This window comes from Temnothorax americanus, unplaced genomic scaffold (genome assembly GCF_048541705.1).
Source record: "Temnothorax americanus isolate GAGA-0224 unplaced genomic scaffold, ASM4854170v1 Scaffold206, whole genome shotgun sequence".
Taxonomy (NCBI): Eukaryota; Metazoa; Arthropoda; class Insecta; order Hymenoptera; family Formicidae; genus Temnothorax; species Temnothorax americanus.
Genome location: NW_027509346.1, coordinates 78,278 through 104,832, shown reverse-complemented (window position 1 = coordinate 104,832; position 26,555 = coordinate 78,278). Strand labels below are relative to the sequence as shown.

The 26,555-nt window shown below is 35.1% G+C and overlaps 1 protein-coding gene across 3 annotated transcripts in view; it reads left to right on the top strand.

Moving 5' to 3' along the window:
• The first annotated feature begins 11,697 nt into the window (after window positions 1–11,697).
• LOC143897622 (cytochrome P450 6k1-like) overlaps window positions 11,698–26,555 on the top strand; it is a 32,003-nt gene continuing 17,145 nt past the window's right edge. The window contains exons 1-6 of one of the 3 annotated variants that reach the window (XM_077406430.1): window positions 11,699–13,041; window positions 13,299–13,867; window positions 14,125–14,349; window positions 14,666–14,940; window positions 15,291–15,471; window positions 17,361–19,232. In XM_077406430.1, coding sequence (XP_077262556.1) covers window positions 12,983–13,041; window positions 13,299–13,867; window positions 14,125–14,349; window positions 14,666–14,940; window positions 15,291–15,471; window positions 17,361–17,518 — 1,467 coding nt within the window. In that variant the 5' untranslated portion in view covers window positions 11,699–12,982 and the 3' untranslated portion in view covers window positions 17,519–19,232. Of the gene's footprint in view, window positions 13,042–13,298; window positions 13,868–14,124; window positions 14,350–14,665; window positions 14,941–15,290; window positions 15,472–17,360; window positions 19,234–26,555 lie in introns of those variants that run through there. The other 2 variants (XM_077406431.1, XR_013256966.1) reach the window with 2 other exon arrangements.

Sequence of the window (26,555 nt, the reverse complement as noted above, 5' to 3'; positions counted from 1 at the left end):
GGTCGCCGATACAAAGACCGCGTGACGCGGGGGTTCGAAGACAGAGTATCAAACAAATATTATTGTGTTAATGGTTTAATAACATTTTATTATACTAAATACATTTAGGATAATAAACCATATTTTACATATGGTAATGTTTATTGTTGTATTGTGTTAATTGTGTTATGAGTCATAACACGATTTAGTTTTGGCACGGCAGTCATTTTAACAGATATGCCTCATGATTTTACATATAAACCATAAACTATTACTTTGAAAATTTATTTAACAAAGAAATCTTTTGTACAGATACATGCAACAAATTTTGGCATGGAACCCTTCATACTATTATTAAAGAGCCTACTATTTCTTATTGCGACAACGCTAGCTGTCGACGAAAATTCAAGAAATAATAATAGTTTAACAGATATGGAAGCCGTTTATCGAACGATGTAATACCGCTCCACTATGAAATCTATTTAGATCTACATGACACATCTATATATCTAAGTCACGTTTGTCTGTCTGTCTGTCTGTATGTACGCGAACTACTCATTCGTTAGTGGACCAAATTTTTACCAAAATTATATGAAATAGGGGTAAAATTTCCCGGGGATGAAAATGTCGTGGTTAATTTTTCATTACCGATCTTTTTGGAAACCGGTTCTGAAATTTTTTCAAATTTTATAAGAATTAATTGACCAAATCTTAAAGAATTGTATATGAAGTAATGATAGAATGTTTTAGAGAGTGCCATAAAGTGTACAATTTTTTGTTACCAATCTTTTTGGAAACCGGTTTTAAAATTTTTCCAATTTTTCTGGAAATAATTGACCGAATCTCAAAGAATTGTATATGCTGATTTTTTTAAAACCGCGAGTTTAATTTTTTATTAATGTACTGATTTTCTTATAACGTACGTTTCCGATTTTTGTTTAAAAAAATATACGTGATTTTTTTAAAAATGTACATTAGAAGACGGTCAGGATGATCTATTGCTAAGAGCGCAGCACTAAATTATGAAATAAAGAAAGCTGCAAAGGCAAAAAAAAATAAATCTTTTTTTTATAATTTTTGGGAATTAAATTGTTCATAGGGCGATTCGTTTTAAATAAAATATGTTGTATATAGGATTTGTTACCGATTTTTTGGAAACCGGTTTTTCTAATTTTTCGGGCAATAATTGACCGAATTTCAAAGACTTATATATGAAACAGGGGTAGAATTTTCCAGGAAGTGCTATAAAGTGTATAATTTTTTGTAGCCGAATTTTTTGGAAGCCGGTATCAGAAATTTTTCAAATTTTTCGGGAATTAATCAGTAACTTTAATTCGTTACTGTCGCGAGCAATTAAGACCGGTTTTTGAAAACCGGTTACGAAATTTTTCCAATTTCTCGGAAAATAACAAGTAGTTCGCGGTCAGACAGACATACATACAGACGTCAGGTACTTATATATATAGATAGGGGTAGAATGAACTAAAGAATGTAATAGAATTAGAAAAATTGCTAATAGTAAAGTGGTTTACGATTTCTGTTAAAAATATACGTGATTGCTCCAATTTTCGCATACTTTGAGATATCAAATTGAATTTTTTAATGGATAATTTCTTTAATGGATAATTTTTATGGATAATTTTTTGTTACCAATTTTTAGAAACCGGTTTGAAAATTATTAAAATTTTGAGAAATAATAAGTATTAATTGACCGATTTTTTTGAAACCAGTGCCAAAATTTTTAAAATTTTTGGAAGATAAGTTTAATTTTTTATTAATGGATAATTTTTATTAATGGATCGATTTTCTTGAAACTGGTGCCAAATTTTTCTAATTTTTTGTTGATGATTTTGGTACCAAAAGTTACTAATTTTATGGAGATGGCTACTATGGGATTGAAAATTTGGTTTTATAGGCTTCTATTGGTGCTTTTAATTAATGAGTGAGTTTTGGAAGAGGAGAATAGATTTTGAGCCCACGCAAAGCGCGGGCGAAAAATCTAGTCATTCATAAATCATAAGGGAGATAAATTGTGAGTAAAAATTGAAATGCTGCAGGTATATTGTTAAGCAATGCGTTGCGAATACAATTACTATTTTCTGCAAACCATTTCCGATATCTCCTTACTTGTCGTAAATTAAGACATACGATAAACATTAAATCATAAAGATATTATAATACATAATAAAATAAACCAATTAAATGCGGTGTTTTAGTAGAATTTACAAAAACTTGACATTTAATTTAATATAAACAGTAATAATAAATGTCTATACCCAGTAAGAAAAGCATATCAAGAAACATTTCAACTACATTGCAGCAACGTTGTAACGTTAATACAATATAGTTGAAAAGGTTCTTAATGTTTTTTGTTTACCGGATAATAATAATAATCTGTAATAAAGCACGAAATAATCTGCCCAGATAGCAACGTATCTGCATTGTTGCTGGCATGTTGCCGGCAACATAGTATGTGTTGCTATCAGAATTGTGGCAACTGAGTCCGCATTTGTCGGCAAGTTGATGCCTTTACGATATAACAATTTTGTACAGCAACTTGCCAGCAACTTGTCGGTAACTTATGCTGCAGTCTAAAAACGTCTAATTCAAAATTCGAGCTGTTGCTGTCATGTTGTTGTAATAATTCATAGAATCACACAATATGCTGTCATATTGCTAGCAACGCAAAGTAAATTTGATCCCAGGTAGCAGAGTGACGTCAAATTACGTCATAATAATGTCTTAATGACGTTTTAGACGTCATTAAGACGTTATTAAGACGTCTTTAGACGTTATTCTGCTACCTGGGATGCTGCTCTCTTGCCGATAAATTGCTGGCAATACATATATTGTTGCCTGCGTGTTGCTTCAAATATTAAATTACTCGAAACCAATTGAAGTAAATATACGGCAAGTTGCCAGCATCATAAGCAATCACAGGTTTGCGCAATTTTACTCAGACACGCTTGGCTATCTGGGTGCTTTCTCATGTATGTTTTGCTAAATTTCAAGACTGCAAAGACTGTCAAAGATATAGTTTTTTATTAAAGTTAAATAACAATTAAGAATTAAGGGCTAAAAATTTCTTAAATTCTTACCATGATTGAGAAGTTTATATTGGATTTGTATATTACACGCTGTATGACAAATTCACAATTTATTTTAATGGAAACACAAACATGATGTGTTATATTTGCATTTACATTGTTGAGTAAAGAATTGTACCTTGCATGTAAGTTACATGTAACTTAGTGTTCGCTGGAATATTACAATAGAACAAAACTGAAATTGATTTTGAAATAGCGTATAGAAAGGCTAAATTGTATATTCCTCGACTTTTAATAATCACAGTAATTGAATATTTATAGTTGTCTAATCGTTAATATGTGACAGCAGATGGATAGTGGTGACAAATCTGTAGCCAATAGGAGCTCGACGATTATTTCTTTGTTGGGACGATCCGGTATTTTAGGCGAATTTTAGCATTATGATAAAACATCCTCAAAGTTACAAAATTTTGTCGAATATGCCAATTCAAGAAACATATAATACTTATGATACTGACATATGGACACTTTTTAAGAAAACTTTTCAAATACCCACTTATCATGTCTCAGCAGTATTGTTACCACATTTCTGTTCTATTAGAATACATGATATTCACAATTTAATTGTACTCAGATGGGAATTAATAACTCCTCACTTTCATTACATAAAATTTACATTTCTCTTTCTTGAAAAAATCACAAAATATTTCAAATCGCAAAGGATGTATTTGCAAAATTTAAAGCATTTATCGCATGTCGCAGTACCTGGTTTTCAACATGATGCCGTTTCAAAGGGACTCATTTTTTTTAAAGATAATAATAAATATAGAAAGAAATATTTATTAATATTATAAATTAATATAATGAGCAGGCGCTGGTCCACAAAGGGCAGTTCTGCCAATGATGATAAATATAATATAATCTTATATATTTACCTATAGTAAAAATTTTTTAGTTTAACATTGAACATAAAAATACTTATTTCCTCAGATTTAATTGCTGCATAATATATTTATATTAACGCAGAATATATATTATAAATATGACTATAATTGCGTCGTAAAAAATAGCGCGAAATTGTTTAGTCTATGAGATAACACCCCTCCTTTTCCTAGAAAAATGTTGTTTACAACGAATATGTCCCGACAGGTTCGATGCGTCATCGACAAAACACGCTCCCAACGCAGTGCGCTATCGAGTTAGTCTTACCCATTGTACGTCGCCTAGCGGCGTCGTTGCGAACGAGGCCCCCGCGACCCGACGGACCCCGCGGCGCAACCGCGGACCCCCACGCGGCCCCCGCGGACCCCCTCGGACCCCCACGCGGACCCGCGGCGCGACCGCGAACGCGAATGGATCCATAATCATCCCGGCGACAATGGATGCTATGCGTTCGTATAATTATCGTTAGACATGATTTGTTTATACATTCCAGCAGCCGGACATCGGCGCTCGCTTTTTGTAATATGCCGCGCCATAACCGAATACCGCCGCGACGGTTAAATCGTAATCGGCAGCGGCTCTTCCTAGAAAAAAACATGAAGAGGACTCCGCGACGGTTAAATCGTCATCGGTGACAAATTTTATCAATTGTTTACCTTGGCTATTTTATCTTCAAACCGTCGTCGGGCCATCGACGCTCGCTTTTGTAGTGAGACGCCGTAACCGAATGGCGGCTCGCATGTTCTAGAAGGGTGAGATCATTGCAGAGTCAAGTGTCTAACTCGCTGTTTTGTTTATATTCGCCGATAAAATTCCAGCAGCCGAACGGCGTCTTTGTAATTAATACCCCCGCGCCGATAAAGTGACGACCAACCCCCGCGGACTACCCTCGGCGTAGAAGTGGACACCTACCCCCCCCTTGTCAATACACGATGTTTATTAATATTTAATAAACATGTCCAGACACGCTCGCCGACCCCCCCCGCTCCCCCCTCACCAACAAGTTGTCCCCCCGCTCCCCCTCGCCCACGAGTCCCCCCTCCGCTCCCTCCTCGCTCTCGAGTCCCCCCCGCCCCGCTCCCCCTCGCCCTCGAGTCCCCCCCGCCCCGCTCCCTCCTCGGAGCTCCCTGGGTAGATCTGTCAAAACATTTCCTACTTTTACGAGATATTTCAATTTCATATCAAATTAAATATCTATTGTATAAATATCGAAAACTATTAATTTTTTTTATCTCTCCATCACCAGCCTTTGCCTCGTCCACTGTTGAACAAGTATACCATAAATTCACCACTTCAATCATAAAGTTGCAAAACAAATATATTGTAGTTAATTTTGTGGTTTTTGTTTTATTTATTACTTTATTATACAATATTAAGAAATAAAAATTGTTCCCAAGTATCTTGATGGTAAAATGTCAAAATGTCCACTTGATAAACGTTTATAAAAAAACGTTCTTTATCTTTATCTAGGACAAAAAACGCTTTTTTAACTGTTTCTTTACATATCGTGTGCCTATATATAATAGCCGTTCTCTCAAGGCGGTCACCCATCCTAGTACATACAGTACCGCGACCGTGACTTTGATGATCCAGTAAACAGTGACAATCTTCTGATCCTGACGCTTCCTTATTGACTGCACTTGTCTATAACAGGTACATCTTTAAAATGTTCAAAAATCTTGTAATGATATCTTTTTGATATACTCAAGTATTACGTTTACGCGAGCGTTACTTTTATTGTAGTAATTTACGATATATCACTCGTTTACGCGGAGTAAATTATCGTAAGTTACTACAAAATCCCGTTTACGCGAAGGAATTATCGTAAGTTACTACAGAAGTAACGCTCGCGTAAACGTAGTAAAAGAGCGCCAATGCGCGTATAACGTGCTTTTAATGCGCGTACAATTGCATTGGCTTCAAAACTACATTAATTGTGTGTTCAAAATGCGCGCATTTAAATGCGTAATTAATGCAAATTGAGCATTTAATTTATAAATAACAGGTTTTATATTATATTTACATAAATAAGTAGCTTCTTACTCATTATGAAACATTTTATTTAAGTTTTTAAATTTTTACAAATTGAATTTTAAATAAATAGTTCCACTAACTTTGTTCTTATTTTTGCGTTTAAAGCATCAATGTGTAAATGCACGTGTAAGATTCTTTAGATCCTCTATAAGGTAAGCAAAGTTGGTGGAGCTTCGGTTGTCCATAGTGAACTCTACACAGATAAAAGAACATTCTTATTTAGAGAATATCTTTATCTTTGACATGTACGCTATATAATCTCATTTCAAGATTTACATGTCAAAAATAAAGATATTCTCTAAATAAGAATGTTCTTTTCTTCTAATTATTCTAACCATTACTGTAAGCATATTCCAGTACAGCTATCACGTGATTCAATTGTATTGTTATTAGACCCAATATCTGGATTATTAAACCAATAATTTAATTATTCTAACCATTACTGTAAGCATATTCCAGTACAGCTATCACGTGATAGCTGTACTGGAATATGCTTACAGTAATGGTTAGAATAATTAAATTATTGGTTTAATAATCCAGATATTGGGTCTAATAACAATACAATTGAATAAACTACTTATGTTTTTGCGGCACCCCGTGATAGCACTTTAATTGAAGCAACAGCTTTTTTTTCTCAGTGTAGATTGCACTCAACGTCCATTTCTTTCTCTGTCTGGACACAGTGGACACTGAGCAACCTATCCCTTCTTTCTTCGTGTCCGGCCTCTAAACATTGTAGTGAGCATTTCAATATAGTACAGAGTTCATTAGTTGTCCGATTGGGCTTCTCGATCAATGAGCGTAGGTGTACTTTTTGGTATGCGCTGCCATAATATGCATTAAATGCGCATATAATGCGGGACAAATATGCGCTTTAAATGTGCATTTACGACCCGCATTTAATGCAAAGTTTAACGTACATTAATTCAAAGCGCATTATACGCGCATTGGCGGTTCTTGAGTACATCCTTATATCATAAATTCACCGTTTCAATCATAAAGTTGCGAAACAAACATACCCAAGGAGCGCCTATCATATGCGCTTTGAATGTAAATTAAACTGTGCATTAAATGCGGGTATTTGTCCCGCATTATATGTACATTTAATGCATATTACGGAAGCGCATACCAAAACATGCACCTACGCTCATTGATCGAGAAGAGCCCAATCGGACAACTAGTGAACTCGATCTGTACTATATTAGAATTTTTCTTCGTGCTCTGGTTTTAAGCATTGCTGTGAGCATATTCCAGTACAACTATCACAGAAGAAAAAAACGTTCTTATTTAGAGAATATCTTTATTTTTGACATGATAAATGTCATTTATTTAAAATTCAATTTATATAAAATTTAAAAACTTAAATAAAATTTCATAATGAATCAGAAGCTACTCGTTTCAATGTTTTATAAAACTTGTCATTTACTCGTCCAAATAAGGTCTTTTTGTAACATAACTATTTTTACTTCTTAATATTGTATAATAAAGTAATAATAAAATAAAAACCACAAAATTAACTACAATACCCAAGGAGCGCCAATGCGCGTATAACGCGTGCTTTTAATGCGCGTACAATTGCATTGGCTTCAAAAACACATTAATTGTATGTTCAAAATGCGCGCATTCAAATGCGTAATCAATGCAAATTGAGCATTCACTGCTAATAAATATTAATTTGCAGAAATAGAATATGCATTGATACAAGCATCTCATCCATGATATTATTTATTTTCTAATAACCACAAAATTAATATTCTATTTCTGCAAATTAATATTTATTTATCATTATAGACATCCAATAACTTTCGTCTACAATACGCTTGCATGCATGTTAATAAGTTTTAGATACAAAATAACCAAAAAAGACAAAAGTGAGATCAAATTAGTGTTTTAATCTATAATCAACGTTTAACAATATATAACTAAGGCCCGGACACATAGAAAAACTTAAGCAGTAAAACTCAAGCAGTAAGCAAATCAGCCAATCACAGTCAAGAACTTAAGGCACGGCCCTAAGCGGTAGCGAATCCATATCGTTGATTTCTTACTGCTTAAGTTTAACTGCTTAAGTTTTTCTATGTGCCAAGGCCCTTACCGTTTAACAATATACATATATATATATATATATATATATATATATATATATATAATATATATATTATGGGTAAATCTGAAGAATAGTGGCCTGCTCACCGATTTCGTTCAACTTGGGCTTAATCGACGCGTTTTTGCACGAAACGACCGAATCTGGCAGAAAAAAGTGTCGCTCTGCCCCGCGAAGCGAGATATTAACGGTTAAAGTTGACGACTATCAGGTTATGATTCCTGTCATACCGACGCGATGTAGCGACTGGTAGCGACCACGAACATGCCCTGTGGCCACACGCGCATGCTCAGTGGCCGCACGCGCATGCAAAAGAAGGTCACGTGACAACTGTCTGCTTGGTAAATACATACATATTTATGTGTACTTTTCACATACCAACTATTATCTGCTTTAACAAATTATTTATGTTTTGTTAACTTAAACGCTTAATAACTGTAACAGAAATAATTTGTTAAAGCAGAGAATAGTTGGTATATGAAAAGTACATGTAAATATGAACTTTTCATATACCAACTATTCTCTGCTTTAACAATTTTATTTCTGTTTCGTTAACTTCAACACTTAATATCTGTAACATAAATAATTTGTTAAAGCAGAGAATAGTTGATATATGAAAAGTAAATATTTATATATACTTTTCATATACCAACTATTCTCTGCTTTAACAAATTATTTATGTTTCGTTAACTTAAACGCTTAATATTTGTAACAGAAATAATTTGTTAAAGCAGAGAATAGTTGGTGTATGAATAGTACATGTAAATATCATTTCAAATTATGTTACACTTCTGACTTATACCAACCAAACAGTTGTCACGTGATCTGCTGCATGCGCGTGCGGCCACTGAGCATGCGCGTGTGGCCGCAGGGCATGGTCGTAGTCGCTGCATCTCGTCGGTATGACAGGAATCATAACCTGATTCCTGTCAACTTTAACCGTTAATATCTCGCTTCGCGGGGCAGAGCGACCCTTTTTTCTGCCAGATTCGGTCGTTTCGTGCAAAAACGCGTCGATTAAGTCCAAGTTGAACGAAATCGGTGAGGAGGCCACTATTCTTCAGATTTACCATATTATGTATAACTGCAAAGATTTATTTTGATCACGATGCAGCTCGCATGCAAAACGTTCAGCGCGCTGCTGCTGCAGTACTGTTGTTTCGACCCGAAGCTATTCCATGAGCGATACTGAAAAATTCAGGTTAGCTTGCTGGAAATATTAGTGCAATAATTTGTCAGTAGAAAATCGGTGGCGCCACCGGTACAGTTACTGGCGCAGTCGGACCTTAGGCTCGATTCGCGCCCATGTGATATTTAGGAGAACTCTATGGGATTACTCCCTATTTTTTCTCTCCGTGTACGAGAATTGTCGCAGCGTAACAGATTCTCCCGACTCGGGGTGGCTATCGCGTATCTTAAGAAGAACGTTCGGACTCGCCGACGGACGAGGGCCCGTATTCCGTTCCTGCCTACCGACAATTGTCGGTTCGATAAGTGTCGTTGCGCAGATTTTTCATATCGTGTAACGGAATACGGGCCCAGAGAGTGTCTCGCTAGATTCGCTCGATAGCGGAATCGATGCGACACCCCCTTCCGTAGGGGCGTGCCAACCAATCGAGAGCGAGCTTGCAAGCTCGCGCGATATTCTAACGTAGAATCGTCGTAAGGTGGATCCTTCGGGGGCGCGCAACGGTTCCTCGACGGCGTAGCGACTTCTTCAATTTGTCCCTGGGCAGCGGACTGGACTTCGTTCTGGCCGGTGTGCCTCCGGTTGACCTCGGGGCGGTGATCAGTCACCCCGCGAGCCGGTATTTTGTGGAGGCAGATTGCTGAGGCCGAGTTTTCCCCAGTACCTGGGGCCCCGCTATCGGCGGCCTTGTCCATCGCTGCCTCATTCGCCGCACGCCTGCCGCGTTGCTCTCGCCGCCCGTGATCCATTTAGCTTCCGCTCTCGCCACCCCTCCTCGGTCCTTGGTTCTCCCGGACCCTTCTCGTTATCGGTACTCCCTCGAAAATTCGCCGTGGTGTGGGTGAGGCGTCGTGCGCATTACAATTTACACATGAAAATAAAAGAATAGTCAATACATTCATGAGAGAAGTACAGAATATTATTTATTAAACAAAGTAAATTATTATGTTATTTCAAGATGAGAAATATAACTTTCTTTACTTTAAAAATTACATCTTTGAAAATGTTTTCTAGAATTAAAATGACAATTTTTTTAATTGAAATTTATATGCTCTTTGACACTTAATATATTGTTATAAGTAAACATTTATTCTTAAACAAAAAAATAATTTTTTTCTATGTAGTAACATTTTTTTAAGAGTGTAATATTTAAAATCTATACGCCAAGAAAATAAATATTTAAATTCAATGAAATAATTTCTTAAGAGCCATGTAATCATTTTCTTGAATAAAATATGACTTTTGTGGGTTATAACGTTTCCTTTTCTTAATGACAAAATTTTACTTTCTTGAAGAAAATTACTTCTTAAATGGCTTCTATCAAGGAAATATTCTTTTAAACCAATGTGGCGATACGCGCCACCAGTGATACACGCCCGCGCGGAAAGTGGGTAGTTTGCATCAACGCCGCTTGGCGTCGCATCGCCCGCACATTCTCTCGAGTTCAAAATTCCGCACCGACCGGTATATAGGGAGACTCCCTACGGGACCGAATAAGATAGATTTTTGGATATTTTCAGGCGCCTAGTTGCTTAGGGTAAGAGTTCCCAAGGTAATGGAAGATTCACACTGCGTCCGATGTTCGACGCACGACGATCCGACATCCAATAGGAAATTTTTGTCTCTAATAATAAATTCTGTTATTGGATGTCGGATCGTCGTACGTCGAACATCGGACGTGATCGGACGCAATGTGAATCCTGCATAAGCCCACACGGCGCCAGTCGTCCGACCACAAAAATAAACGTTTATCTAAAAGCATTAAAATTTATTATCCTTTCCTATTTTCATAAAATTGTGTGTGTGTGTGTGGTCATTACGGGAGGAATTTAAAACAATTTTTTAAACCATCTAATGCCATGCAATTTCTTTACGGATTCCATAGAATTGGATGGAATTAAAAATTTCTTTTTTGGATTCTATGGGATTGGACCATCTCATTTCGAATCCCCCATCTAATTTCATCTAATTCCGCCAAAAAAGGGTTTCAAAAGCATTAAAAAAATTTTAATATCTTTTAATCCTTTTTCGTTTGCTGGGATGTTATTGATTTTACTTTATTTTTGTTTGCACATTTTGAACGTTATTATTTATTTACTTTATTTACTTTTACCTACTTTGTATGTTTTTATACTGTTGTGACCTACGACATCGATGACTCTATTCACTCTGTTATTTATTTATTACTAATTTTCCTCGACTTTAGTTATTGTTCTAGCCATATTCCACAGTTCTCATCTTTCAATTAACATATATATGACTATCTTCGACCATAAAATTATTATATTATCGATTGCTTTTTACCATATCTTGACCAATTGATGTAATTTTCTACGACTTTACCTTCACATTCTCTCGACTATATGATAAACAGGCTCTGATTTCTCTATTGTCATATTCGTTAATCATCGTGTTTAGGTGCGGATCACATTACAGACCATGATCATTTAGTCAAACTACGTGCCAATCGTCTGGTTTTAAACTACATGGCTTTTTGATCATTCAATCTTGAAACACTCATTTTTTGCTCAACGGAGAGCATAAAAAAAATTACATTATTAAATTATTTTTAATTTACTTTATTTAACATCACTGAAGATGGCTCAAAACGGAGCCAAAACGTCCGAATTATAATTATGCATTATAAATTATAATTAAAAATTAAACATTGTCATTTCGATAACTCGTCACGCACCAACACCGCGCGTTATTACTTTCAATACCCATTATTAACTCCTCTTTCTTAATAATTTTGATATACAATTAAAAAGACAGTGGACTTTCCTAAACGCGCAAGCGTACAAAGAAGGCAAAATTTGAATTATCATAAATTATCATCGTATTGACTAACTCAGTCTTTCTCCTTTTCTCTGAATAAACTCGCTGTGAACATCCCGATAGATGAAACATCGGAGCAACGTATATGTATGACGTGCGATTTTCCTCTTCTGTCTTTCTATCCCGCGAAAAGATAATTCTGCGATAAAGAGATTTTTTTAAATATTTCTAAATGATTGTTATATTTAAACTGCGTCACCAAAGATTAAGATCTAAAGTAGTGTCACAGTTTCTAATAATAGTCTTTTATAATATCCCGCGATATATGTATAGCAATAGAAAAAGAGATATTCCAAACACGAAAATTATTGTGTGTATACAAAAAATAAAAGATGTAAAAGTTCAAAGTTCCTGTATAATATAGAAAATATAACACTCTCAGATAACACTCACATAACACTCTCAGAACTAAATAACCCAGGAAAAGAGTATTTGAAGGATAAAAATGTGCGTTTGAAAAAAGAACCTTGAAGACAAATATAAATCCCCAAAGAATTGCACGACTCGTACCGAAACTGACGATAAAGTAACTATCTGTTAATAAGAGATTTATTCGTCATTTCACTTTTTCTTTATCTGTAATTGTACGAAATATATGTCATTTCGATGATTATCGAGATTATTGAACAGGATAGGAAGCGATAAGGAAAAGACTGCGATTGCTGTGTAACTTCATGAATTTCTTTTCCAGCTACTCTGCTTTCTCACAATTGTTTTCGTCCCTCTTCAACGCATTGCATGATCCAAATAGGACTATGAAGTAGGCGAGCAATCGCTTATCGTTTATAAAGCCGGTGGAGAAGTCCGCTTGAGTCAGTTACTTAAACGTGAAAGAAAAGGCAATACATCATGCTGATCACTCTCATATTCATCGTTACAGTGATAGTGCTATTCTGGATATATGCTAGGTGAGTAAAAGTATATATATATATATATAGTGATTAGATAATATTTAATAGTTATTTAAAATTAGATTTTTCATTTAGATTAAATTATAAAAAGTTAGATTAAATAATAATTATTGCTTTGATTTTATCGTGCATATATCTACTTTTAATATTACTAATAACTTTTTGAGCCTCAAACTGAAGCTGATTAAAATTGTGTTCAAAATTAAAATAAGAACTGCTTTATTTTATATGCATAATATTGGCCTATCATTCAGTTACAAAGTGAACTACTGGAAGAGACGCGGCGTCGAGTTCCTTACTCCCAACCTGATCTTCGGCAACTTCAAGGATGCCGTGCTCTTCCGTTCTGCACCGGGATGGCACATCGGTGACCTGCACAAGATGGCCCGTCCGGACGCGCCCTTTGTCGGTTTCTACATCTTCCACAAGCCGTGCCTGCTGCTACGCGATCCAGATGTCATTAAGCACTTCATGATCCGCGACTTTGACAATTTCTCCGATCGCCACTTCGCCGGCTCCAATCAAAAGGACAGTATCGGCATGAAAAATCTGTTTGGTCTGAAGAACCCGGCCTGGAAATATCTGCGAACCAAGATCACTCCTACCCTGACGAGGGGCAAGTTAAAGCAGATGTTGCCGTTGATGCTGGAGACCGCAGAGCCCATGATGAAATATATAAAAGATCAATCTGCGAATCACGACAGCGTGATGATGTTGGACGCCCAAGATCTCAACTATAAGTACACGACCGACCTGATCGCTTCAATCGCGCTCGGCACCAAGATAGATTCCTTCTACTATCCGACTGAGTTCTCGGTCGCAGGTACTTGTTTTCGACTTAACGTATTACGCGTTTAAAAAATTAGCAGAAGTGAACCAAGTCAAGTAAGTAGTAAAGCTAATAAAATCATAGAAAAAAAAAACAATTTACTATAAATTGCAACTTTTTGAATTATAAATTGCTTGGTTCGTTTTTGTCTTTTGAAATCTACGAGGCAAAATCATCGATCTACATTTAAACAGATCAAAGATTTTAAATGCTGATGATTCATCATATGTAACTTGGAAATAATTCTGCAGTTCAGCAGTTTTTTTATGGATTCAAGAGGATGGTTGCCCTCGTAACAGTGTTCTTCATGCCCGAACTGGTGGAAGTGATCGGTACAAGGATGCTTTTCAACTCTGCTTTCGTAAAAAAAATCTTCTGGACGGCGATGGAGAACCGCGAGAGGACCGGCGAGAAACGAGGCGATTTCATCGATTCGCTGATCCAAATAAAAAACGGCGAGCAGAATCCCGTTTACAGTTAGTGTGACTCTTTGCATTTTGACACTGTAAATATTACTCTTGCGATTTTAATTGGCTAAGAAATAAATTCATGATTTCGTATCGACTAAACTAACTGAATTATTGACATAAAATTAGAGATTAGGAACCTATGTAATTCCATTATCGTATTTATTATTATCATATTACTAATTTTCAACATTTTCTTACAATATCTATTAATTCTCCTCTAAAAACACTTGTGATTGTTTATTTCGACGTTTAAATGTTCGCTATTATAATTAAAGAGATAAAGGAGATAAAGACAGCAATAAATACTGAATGCTTACCACAGAGTTCGAGGGAGACAATCTACTGTATCAGTCCGGTACTTTTTTCTCCGGCTTTGAATCGAGCTCTACATGCACATCCTTCACCCTCATGGAACTGTCGAAGCATCCAGAGTATCAGGAGCTTGCCAGGAAGGACATTAATAGTGCGATCGAGAAACATGGCTGGACATACGAGGCGTTCCAAGAAATGAAATATCTCGACCAAACTATACTCGAAAGTCTGAGGCTGCATCCACCCGTGTCTACCCTCGACAGATACACTCGTCAGAATTACAAGGTCAATCTTGAAATCCAATTGTAATACTTTTAGAAAGATCTCTGACCTCATTACGGTATATTTAACTCGATCTAAAATATTTCAAAATTCTCGAACTTGAACAGAAGTACGAAAAAAACTAAAAATCACAAATTTTTCTATAAGATTTGTTTAATAAAGAATAAAACAAAATAACTTTTGAATAATGTATGATAACTTGCACACGTTTGGAATGATTGAATATTAATATATTTAATGGTAAATTATCTATTATTAAAGCAGCTTTGTTCATAACAAAATTTACGCTGTCTGCAAAATGTATTTTATATAGTTTTTATTTTATATATTTAAAAAAATATATAAAATTCCAGATTCCTAATACAGATATCACCATCGAGAAAGGCACGCCAATATATATCTCCTTATATGGGCTTGGTGTGGATCCTAGATTCTGGGATAAACCGGAAGTATACAACCCCGACAGATTCGCCGAAGGCAACGCCATTCCCGATGCCTACATGACGTTCGGGATTGGTCCTAGGATGTGCGTAGGTAAGCGATAATAAAAGCAATAGTAATATAGATAGGTAGATAATGTTCTAGAAATATATATTGCTCCTAAGAATTAAAAAATTAAAAAAAAGACGTAAAAAAAGAAAAAAGTGACAGCAAAATAGATATAAAAAAAATATGCCATCAAGATCTTATCAACGTTAGATATCGAAATTAAATTCTACTTTCTGATGAGAGATTATGACTTGCCATTTCCGTTATTGATAAAGTTAATTTAAGATAAAAAACTTTTTTACTTAAAAACAAAAGCATATTAAAAAGAAAAGACCTGAAAAGATAAGAAAAAAGTAAATAACAAAATAAATATCAAGAAAAACAACTTACTAGATTTTTATTAAAATAGAGAAAAAGATATTGAAATAAAATTTTTCTTCCTGATCAGAGATCTTATACGATCTTAAGATAAATAATTTGTATGCGTATAAACACAATTATATAATTAAGCTATCCAATACATCGTTATCTAACAAATGAGAGGATTATCACGAGAAATGTAATAAAAAAGTAGGCTATACATATATAATACATCCTCGATTAATTGCGTAATCGATCATTACTATACAATCATTTTAAATCATTCTTCTAAAAGAGAAAGATTTTTTCTACCTGAGATAATATTTCTTGCACTTGAGATTCGATTAACTTCCGCAATCTGATAAGACACTACTGGGGAACTCATTATTTCTTAATGATTGATCACTGTAATCTATATCGGGTTTCTCAGACCACCCGTATCACCCGATTTATTCGTAAATGCAACATTTTAGAGAAAAATGTTCCAGACCAAAGTTGTATATGGTTTCAAGGAATACATAAGATGGTGTCATTAGTTTCACCTTAAATAGTTGCTTGAAGGTCACGTAAAGGTCACCTTCAATTTTTTAAATCTCCTTTTTATTGCGTATTCTTGTAGCTTATCTCAAGGGCTTTCCAAAACACTATAAGAAAGTATTTTTTCATTAAGAACTTTTGGAATTATAAGGCTTGAAAGTTCTAGTATTTTGACATAAAATACAAAATATCTTTAAAACATCAAGTTTTCGGTAATGTTACCTTAATACTTTTATGCACAGAATAATGAGACGAATCAATTGATATGAAAAAAAGACAGTTGCTTTTAAGAAAAAGTATGCAGATGCGTGTTGCAAATTACATATTTTTTCTTAAAGGAATTATGCTTTTTTTATACCAATTGATTTGTCTCATTATTCTGTGCATAAAAGTATTAAGGTAACATTACCGAAAACTTGATGTTTTACAAGATATTTTGTATTTTATGTCAAAATACTAGAACTTTCAAGCCTTAAAATTCCAAAAGTTCTTAATGAAAAAATACTTTCTTATAGTGTTTTGGAAAGTCCTCGAGATAAGCTACAAGAATATGCAATAAAAAGTAGGTAATTCTATTTAAAAAATTGAAGGTGACCTTTACGTGACCTTCAAGCAACTATTTAAGGTAAAACTAATGACACCATCTTATGTACCCCTTGAAACCATACAACTTTGGTCTGGAACATTTTTCTCTAAAATGTTGCGTTTACAAATAAATCGGGTGATACGGGTGGTCTGAGACACCGGGTGTATATGTCTTGATTGACTGACATCAACGCCCAGTCCAAACCCTTAAACCGAAACATGAAATTCGGGGAGTATATTCCTTCCATGACGTAAGCACTCACTACGAAGGAATTTTTTATAAATTCGATTTCTTAGGGGCGAAAAGGGGTAAAATGTGTTTTCACTGATTCCTCAATACCTCTTAGGCCCAATGAGATATCGACTTGGTTTTTTTATTTAAAGTAATTACACACTGTGTGTGTGTAGCGAAGCACATCAGGTATCACACGTCTCATATAAATTGTTTGCAGGAATGAAAGTGGGTCAATTGCACGCAAAAGTCGTTCTAGCTTTGTTGCTGAGAGATTACGAGATTTGGCAGACCAAAGAGCACACGAGCTTTCTAGACCCACGTTCGACCTTCACGGCTGCGGGAAATGGAATTAATCTGCATTTCAAGAAGATATGATAATGCACATCAAATATTATTCTTCATTGGGCCGATATTATTATTGCCGCGGTCACAACTAATAAGAATTGAAATAACGATGAATTTCGCAATCTGGTTTTACACAAAGACGGACTTCGTTTAAGTTTACATTTGAAACTTTGGTGTCAAGCATATATCCGACGGATATATGTTTTGAAGAATTCTAAATGACTCGAATCAACTTATTGATATTTATATAAACCTGCCGTTATACATAAAATAAGTACGAAATCTACTCGGAATGTGGCGAAACTCATAATGAACTTATTATATTTACAAGACGTAACAACAAAATATCATTAAACAATATTCTTGTTAAACAACTCTTGACTCATTGGTCGTTTACTCAACTGTAATATACACACAATGTCCTGTTAAGGCTACACAAACGCTGTCTCTTTATTATTATAATATAATAAACGTAAAAAGCGCGTGGAATGTACATTACACCTTACATTAATTATATTTATGTTAAAAACATTAAACTAAGGGTATTCTGGAGTAACAGTAATTACCGACATTTTTTCATTTTAAGATATATTTGATTTTTGCAGTAATTTTGTATATACTTTTAGATCTCAAAATTGCTCATTAATTTGCAATATTACGTATGTATAGATATACAGGGTGATACAAAAGTTCCCGGAATTTTTTTGAAAACGTTAAGCAGCTACAAATCGGTATACACATGCAAATTATTTACACTTTAATTAGAACATAAAACTTTATTAGATACATTTTCAAAGCCGCTTCGGAAACGTATTAAAGCCAAAGAAAACAATTTTAAGCACTTATCGTAATTTTCTTTGTTTAATTTTGTTATTAAGGTGGTCCTTTCGCGGACCCAGCTAGTCAAGTAACAGTCCGTCATGAGGTGATTAAAAACAAACATATTGACAAACATTACACAACATCCCAATAATTATAATAATATAACATGATTTTACACACACGATTTAATCGTATTTATAATCATTTACTAATTAAAAAAATATCACAATAGTAGTGCGGTTGGACTCGATTTAGGTTAAGTCAGGCATGACAGTACGAGTAAAGCAATATGCGCGTGGATCCACTACTTATTTAACCTCATATATCAGAGCAAAACATTCGGCAAGCCCTTATTTTCAAGATATGTACGAAATCCGGAAACTTCAGGGAATATTTTAAGGCATGAATAATGTATTCATTTGATCGCTAAGTACATGTATTATTCGTTGAAAACCTCGGACGTGACAATTTGTATCATTCTATCTTTCTCGTTCATTAGATGTAAACAAGGATAGAATGACAATGGCACGCTCCGCGAACGCATATTTAGAATGACTTATTTATTGTCAAGTGTCGGTAACCTCACTTGATTTTTCGTACACATGCCCCTTATTACTGTATATTTAACATATATCAAATTTAGGTACCTATCTAATACTTGTTCTCACGAAAATTAAAGGACCACCTTAATATTCAATATTAGAATATTAATAACAAAATTAAACAAAGAAAATTACGATAAGTGCTTAAAATTGTTTTCTTTGGCTTTAATACGTTTCCGAAGCGGCTTTGAAAATGTATCTAATAAAGTTTTATGTTCTAATTAAAGTGTAAATGTTTAATTTGTATACCGATTTGTAGCTGCTTAATGTTTTCAAAAAAATTGCGAAAACTGTGTCACCCTGTATATATATAACCTAAAAAAAAAAAAAGAAAATGGTAGTATTATACCTCGAAAAAACCTAAGTAACAAGTGGTAGATCTTTATATCTTGAAAAATCTCGAAAAAATCTAAGCAGTAGTATCTTTATTTCCGAAAAATTATAACCCAAGTGATACACGTCACAAAATTATGTTACCTTATCAAAAAGAAGAGTCGCGTTTCAAGTGATCTATTACAATTACAAAAAAGAAATGATATCTCTTTAAGTTAGAGCGCCAATTACAGAGAGAACATGTATATTGCCTCAAAAAATAATTGTTGCACTACATTGAAAAATCTTTACATTGTGTCAATTAGAAAAGAATGTATAATAACAATTTTATAAGATTAAAAAATTTTATTTAAATTTAACAAGGGAATACAAGATATTTAAATACAAAGTTATTTACATGTGTATTTTTTAATGGCCACAAAGAATTACAGAAGTAACAGTACAAAATAAAAATATTTTATTAAAATACATAAATTTTTCTTGTAAAAAAACTTGGCGCTGCTAGACCTCGAAATTTTAAATAAATAAAAACAACAATAAATAAAAATAATTCAGAGAAGAATACAATGGGAGTAATATTAAATGATTATCAGCGTGGATGTGGGAGTGAGTGATATGGGTGTGCGTGACTACGCGGACGGCGGATAATGCGGCTTATAATTAAGTATAGAATAAGTTTATTTATTTATTTAAAATTTCGAGGTCTAGCAGCGCCAAGTTTTTTTACAAGAAAAATTTATGTATTTTAATAAAATATTTTTATTTTGTACTGTTACTTCTGTAATTCTTTGTGGCCATTAAAAAATACACATGTAAATAACTTTGTATTTAAATATCTTGTATTCCCTTGTTAAATTTAAATAAAATTTTTTAATCTTATAAAATTGTTATTATACATTCTTTTCTAATTGACACAATGTAAAGATTTTTCAATGTAGTGCAACAATTATTTTTTGAGGCAATATACATGTTCTCTCTGTAATTGGCGCTCTAACTTAAAGAGATATCATTTCTTTTTTGTAATTGTAATAGATCACTTGAAACGCGACTCTTCTTTTTGATAAGGTAACATAATTTTGTGACGTGTATCACTTGGGTTATAATTTTTCGGAAATAAAGATACTACTGCTTAGATTTTTTCGAGATTTTTCGAGATATAAAGATCTACCACTTGTTACTTAGGTTTTTTCGAGGTATAATACTACCATTTTCTTTTTTTTTTTTAGGTAACAACATATACACTACTATACGTGTACTTGGCGCCTTTTTTTACCTTTTTTTAAAAAAGGTAATTTTGTGCGGATATCACGCCTTTTTGTAGTATATTACGCATTGTATAAACAGTATGTACAGGATAAAGCTATTTGGAGGTATAATACTACCACTTTGTTTTTTTCGAGGTAACAACATAACAGGGTAACAACATAATACATATACACTATTATGCGTGTACTTGGCGCTCATTTTACCTTTTTTTTAAAAAGGTAATTTTGTACGGATATCACGCCTTTTTGTAGTGTTACGCAACTTAATCTTATAAACAATATATCTTATAATTTCATAAACCGTATATAATACAAGGTATGAAGCTAAAAGTGTTACGGACTATTATTTCTAAAGAAAACAACAATTTAATATTTTGCTCAGTTTTTTAAAAATAATAATCTGTAACCCTTTTAGTTGTACACCTTGTATATATTTTTCAATTTCAACATAAAACATAATCGCAATAAAGCATGATTAATGTTAATAAGTCGTTAACTGTAAAATTCTTTATTTATTTTTATTTGCGTGTCTTACTGAATGTTGTTCGCAACTGTATATGTACCGATATCTTCAGGTATCGATATTTTTGATAATTATTTTTACGTCAGACATAATTTTAATTCATCCAATTTTTATTATGTCTAAACATAATTTTTGTCCAATTTTTATTATGTCTAGACATAATTTTAATTCAGCGATTTTTATTATGTCATGACATAATTTTAATTCTGCCGCTAGGGAAATTTCAAGTCGATTTTTATGAATCAAGCTTGAATTCAATGTTTAGGTGTCCCAGGTTGCCGATGACGAGGTCCACATAGCGCGCTCTATAGTTTTCGGTGTCCAGGTGTATTAATACCTTGAATTTGATGGCCACGTGTTCCAAGTTGCCGATGACGAGGTCCACATAGTGCGCTTCGTAGTTTTCGGTGTCTACATGTATTAATACCTCGAATTCGATATCTACGTGTCCTACATTGGGTGCGTTCAGCCGATACTTTGCTAGCCTAGCAATCGTGAGCAGTCGCTCGTTTTCGCTCGTTTCCTCTTTTTTGACTTACTGGATTAAAAAGAGAAGAAACGAGCAGAAACGAGCAATTGCTCACGATTGCTACGCTAGCGGAGTATCGGCTGAACGCACCCATTCAGATTTAAAGTTATTAATACACCTAGACACCAAAAACTATGAAGCGCATTATGTGGACCTCGTCATCAGCAACCTGGGACACCTAGACATCAATTTCAAGGTATTAATACACGTAGACACCGAAAACTACGGAGCGCGATATCTGGACCTCGTCATCGGCAACCTGGGACACGTGGACACCAAAAACTACGGAGCGCACTATGTGGACCTTGTCATCGGCAACCTGGGATACCTAGACATCGAATTCAACGTACGATTACACCTGGACACCGAAAACTATGAAGCGCATTATCTGGATCCCGTCATCGGCAACCTGGGACTCGTGGACATCGAATTCAAGATATTAATACACGTAGACACCAAAAACTACGGAGCGCACTATGTGGACCTCGTCATCGGCAACCTGGGACACGTAGACATCGAATTCAACGTATTATTACACCTGGACACCGAAATCTATGAAGCGCATTATCTGGATCCCGTCATCGGCAACCTGAGACACGTGGACATCGAATTCAAGATATTAATACACGTAGACACCAAAAACTACGGAGCGCACTGTGTGGACCTCGTCATCGGCAACCTGGGACACGTAGACATCGCATTCAACGTATTATTACACCTGGACACCGAAAACTACGAAGCGCACTGTGTGGACCTCGTCATCGGCAACCTGGGACACGTGGACATCGAATTCAAGGTATTAATACACGTAGACACCGAAAACTACGGAGCGCACTATGTGGACCTTGTCATCGGCAACCTGGGACACGTGGACATCGAATTCAAGGTATTAATACACGTAGACACCGAAAACTACGGAGCGCACTATGTGGACCTCGTCATCGGCAACCTGGGACACCTAGACATCGCATTCAACGTACGATTACACCTGGACACCAAAAACTATGAAGCGCATTATCTGGATCCCGTCATCGGCAACCTGGGACACGTGGACATCGAATTCAAGATATTAATACACGTAGACACCAAAAACTACGGAGCGCACTATGTGGACTTCGTCATCGGCAACCTGGGACACGTAGACATCGCATTCAACATATTATTACACCTGGACACCGAAAACTACGAAGCGCACTGTGTGGACCTCGTCATCGGCAACCTGGGACACGTGGACATCGAATTCAACGTATTATTACACCTGGACACTGAAAACTACGAAGCGCACTGTGTGGACCTCGTCATCGGCAACCTGGGACACGTGGACATCGAATTCAAGGTATTAATACACGTAGACACCGAAAACTACGGAGCGCACTATGTGGACCTCGTCATCGGCAACCTGGGACACCTAGACATCGAATTCAACGTACGATTACACCTGGACACCGAAAACTATGAAGCGCACTATCTGGATCTTGTCATCGGCAACCTGGGACACGTGAACATTGAATTCAAGGTATTAATACACGTAGACACCGAAAACTACGGAGCGCACTATGTGGACCTTGTCATCGGCAACCTGGGACACCTAGACATCGCATTCAACGTACGATTACACCTGGACACCGAAAACTATGAAGCGCATTATCTGGATCCCGTCATCGGCAACCTGGGACACGTGGACATCGAATTCAAGATATTAATACACGTAGAAACCAAAAACTACGGAGCGCACTATGTGGACCTCGTCATCGGCAACCTGGGACACGTAGACATCGAATTCAACGTATTATTACACCTGGACACCGAAAACTATAAAGCGCACTATCTGGACCTTGTCATCGGCAACCTGGGATACATAGACATCAAATTCAAGCTTGATTCATAAGAATCGACTTAAAAATTCCCTAGCGGCACTTTCTGCCAAGCATAGAGAACCTACTTTTCCGTTGACTCAATATTTATTATATATATACCTAATTTTTACTTAAATAGAAATCTTCCTCCTGACCGATAAGTTTATCGACCTAATTTTGAAATACGCGCGCGATATCGAAACTGGCGATACCTGCGCCGCCAGCGTCGAAAAAGTGAAAGTGACGTTTCTCTGATAGATCGCGGCGTTAGGAGGAGGAGGAGGAGGAGGAGGAGGAGTATCTTAAAAATAAATTTTCACATTTGGACTTTGCGTCGCAATATCTCCGCTCGTAAGGCACGTAGCGGAATATTATGAGAGAAACCCCCCCCTAATTGGACCCCAAGCTATCGATCAAGCCTACTTAGAACTTGATCCGTTCACTCGTTATCGAGATCTCAACATCTCGGGTACTCGCAACCCGTCGCGTCGCGTAAAAGAGTCACGGTCGGTCTCGCTCCGCGTGTACTTGGCGCGAGACACTACCGTGTCTCTTGATAATATCACGAATTAATATTAGAAAATGCCTTATTTAACTTTCCAGTGAGTGCGTAAAAATTTAAAACGTAAATTGCGCGTGGAATATAAATTACACCTTACATTAATTATATTTATGTTAAAAACATTAAACCAAGGATATTCTGGAGTGACAGTAATTACCGACATTTTTTCATTTTAAGATATCTTTGAGTTTGGCTTTACGGAATTGCAAAATTCTTTTACACGATTAAAATACGCACAAAAATAAAGACAGCAACAGTCGAGTAATTTTAATCGAGTAGTCTTAAAGTATATTAATATAATTAAAGTATATTAATAAAATTAAAGTTGGAACTTTTTAATTTTAATGTTTTTTTCGATAATAATTAGTTTTGTATTGAAATGAGTTCAGAACACTCATTAGAAAAAAGGAAGCCTGTACCACTATTCTGTAACTTTTAACGACATAGTATCGGTATCGTTATATATGTTGTCGTTGCGCAGTACTATATGGAAAAAAAAGCTGCACAACTACAGAATCGCACTACTGGCTACTGGGAAGTAAAATACACTCCACACGTCTACTGAAGGATTAAGAACATTTTGAGCAACTTTTGTGAATTAAGAAAAAGTGTAACTCTGTTAACTTTGATAATAAACAATAATAATATGGAAAACAGCGCGCATAATGGGCTTCCTACTTCATAATACTCAGTAAGGCACCCTCTCCTTCCTACAATCTTGCAGCGTACGTACATACGTGAATCATACTCCGAGATATGGAGAGGTGCGACTCGAATAACACGCGATAAATCGCATTACTCACGTCGAGCAGCTGTACTCAATGACGTCACATCGTCAGTACTTACAGTGAAAACAAAAACGCAGCCATAATGACGTCTATTTTTAGTCATTTTTGATCTATGACGTCGGTGACTAATAATGGACGTTTATAAGACGTCATTTCTTAGACCATCTAAAGACCTCATTTTAAAGACGTCTTAAAGTATCCTAAATAAGGTCTTTTTGTAACATAACTATTTTTACTTCTTAATATTGAATATACTTCTTAATAATAAAACAAAAACCACAAAATTAACTACAAATATGTTTGTTTCATAACTTTATGTTTGAAGTGGTGATATTATAGTATAAGTGAATGTAGTTGCGTGTGATTATAGTTTTATGATAATTATTTCATGCAGTTATAGCTACCAAGAAGATATCATCAAGATTTTTGAACACTTTAAAGATGTATCTGTTATAGACAAGTACAGTTAATGAGAACGCATCAGGGTCAGAAGATCGTCACTGTCCACTGGATCATCGAAGTCACGGTCGCGGTACTGTACTAGGATGGGTGACCGCTTTGAGAGAACGGCTATTATATAAGCACACGATATGTAAAAAAAACAGTTAAAAAAGCGTTTTTTTTTCTAGATGAAAAAAAAGAACGTTTTTTTTATAAACGTTTATCAAGTAGACATTTTAACATTTTAATTTCATAAAAAACATTTCTTGAAACCGGTATGTCGTACATTGGTCCTATTTTTGCCGTCAATTAGACGTCAGAAAATGACGTCGTATGGATGTGACATATCGACGTCATTTTCGGGTCTCACGATGAGACCTATTTAGAACATCTGATTGGTCATTTTGTGACCAAAATTTATCGTCATTATGACATCATTTTGCTACTTGGGAAGTTCCCCATTTAAAAAAGAAATATATATATATGTATATAGGGTGTCCCAGGTTTTACCATACAAACTTTAGTAGTATTTTATGAGCAAAAATAAGAAAAAAATAAACAATGTTTTTTCTAGAGCCCTTAGAATATCTTTGTTTCTTTTGATAATACGAAAAAAGTCAACGGCGAAGATTGTTCAATTTAAAAAGACTAATATTCTGATAAACGAAATCTTTCTTTAATATCACTTTTTATAAGATTTCAAGGTCATCGCTATTTTTTAAAATAGAATTGTATGATTTTTTTTTACATAATATGATTCTTCTAATTATTCTATATATAAAAGTATTTAAAAGTGTCAAAAAATATAATAATACAAGATATTTTATTTGATTTATCTGATTATTCTGTACATAAAAGTGTTAAGGTACAGTTACCAGAAATGAATAGTTTACGAGATATTTCAGTATTTCATGTCAAAATGTACCAGAATAAAGTATGAAATATCTATAGTATAAATATCGAAAACTATTAATTTTTTGATCCATCCATCACCAACCTTTGCCTCGTCCACTGTTGGACAAGGCTTCGTCTACTGCTGAACATAGCCCTCTCTTTTAATAATTGCAATGTTTTCCTATCACGCTGGCCAATGCGGGTTAATAGGAGTAAGATTGAGGTAGTATCTCATAGCGATCGTCGGCCATGAGTGGACCCACTACTGGTTAAGGGGATCCATAATGGCAGTTAGCTTAACTGACGGTTAAAGTTAGCAGTATTAACTAATAGTATTGGTCAATACTGCTAACTTTAACCGTCGGTTAAGCTAACCGTGCGTGGTTGGTGAAATTGACCCTTATAATTGGCTTTACGGAATTGCAAAAATTTCGTGTAGAATTAAAGTACGC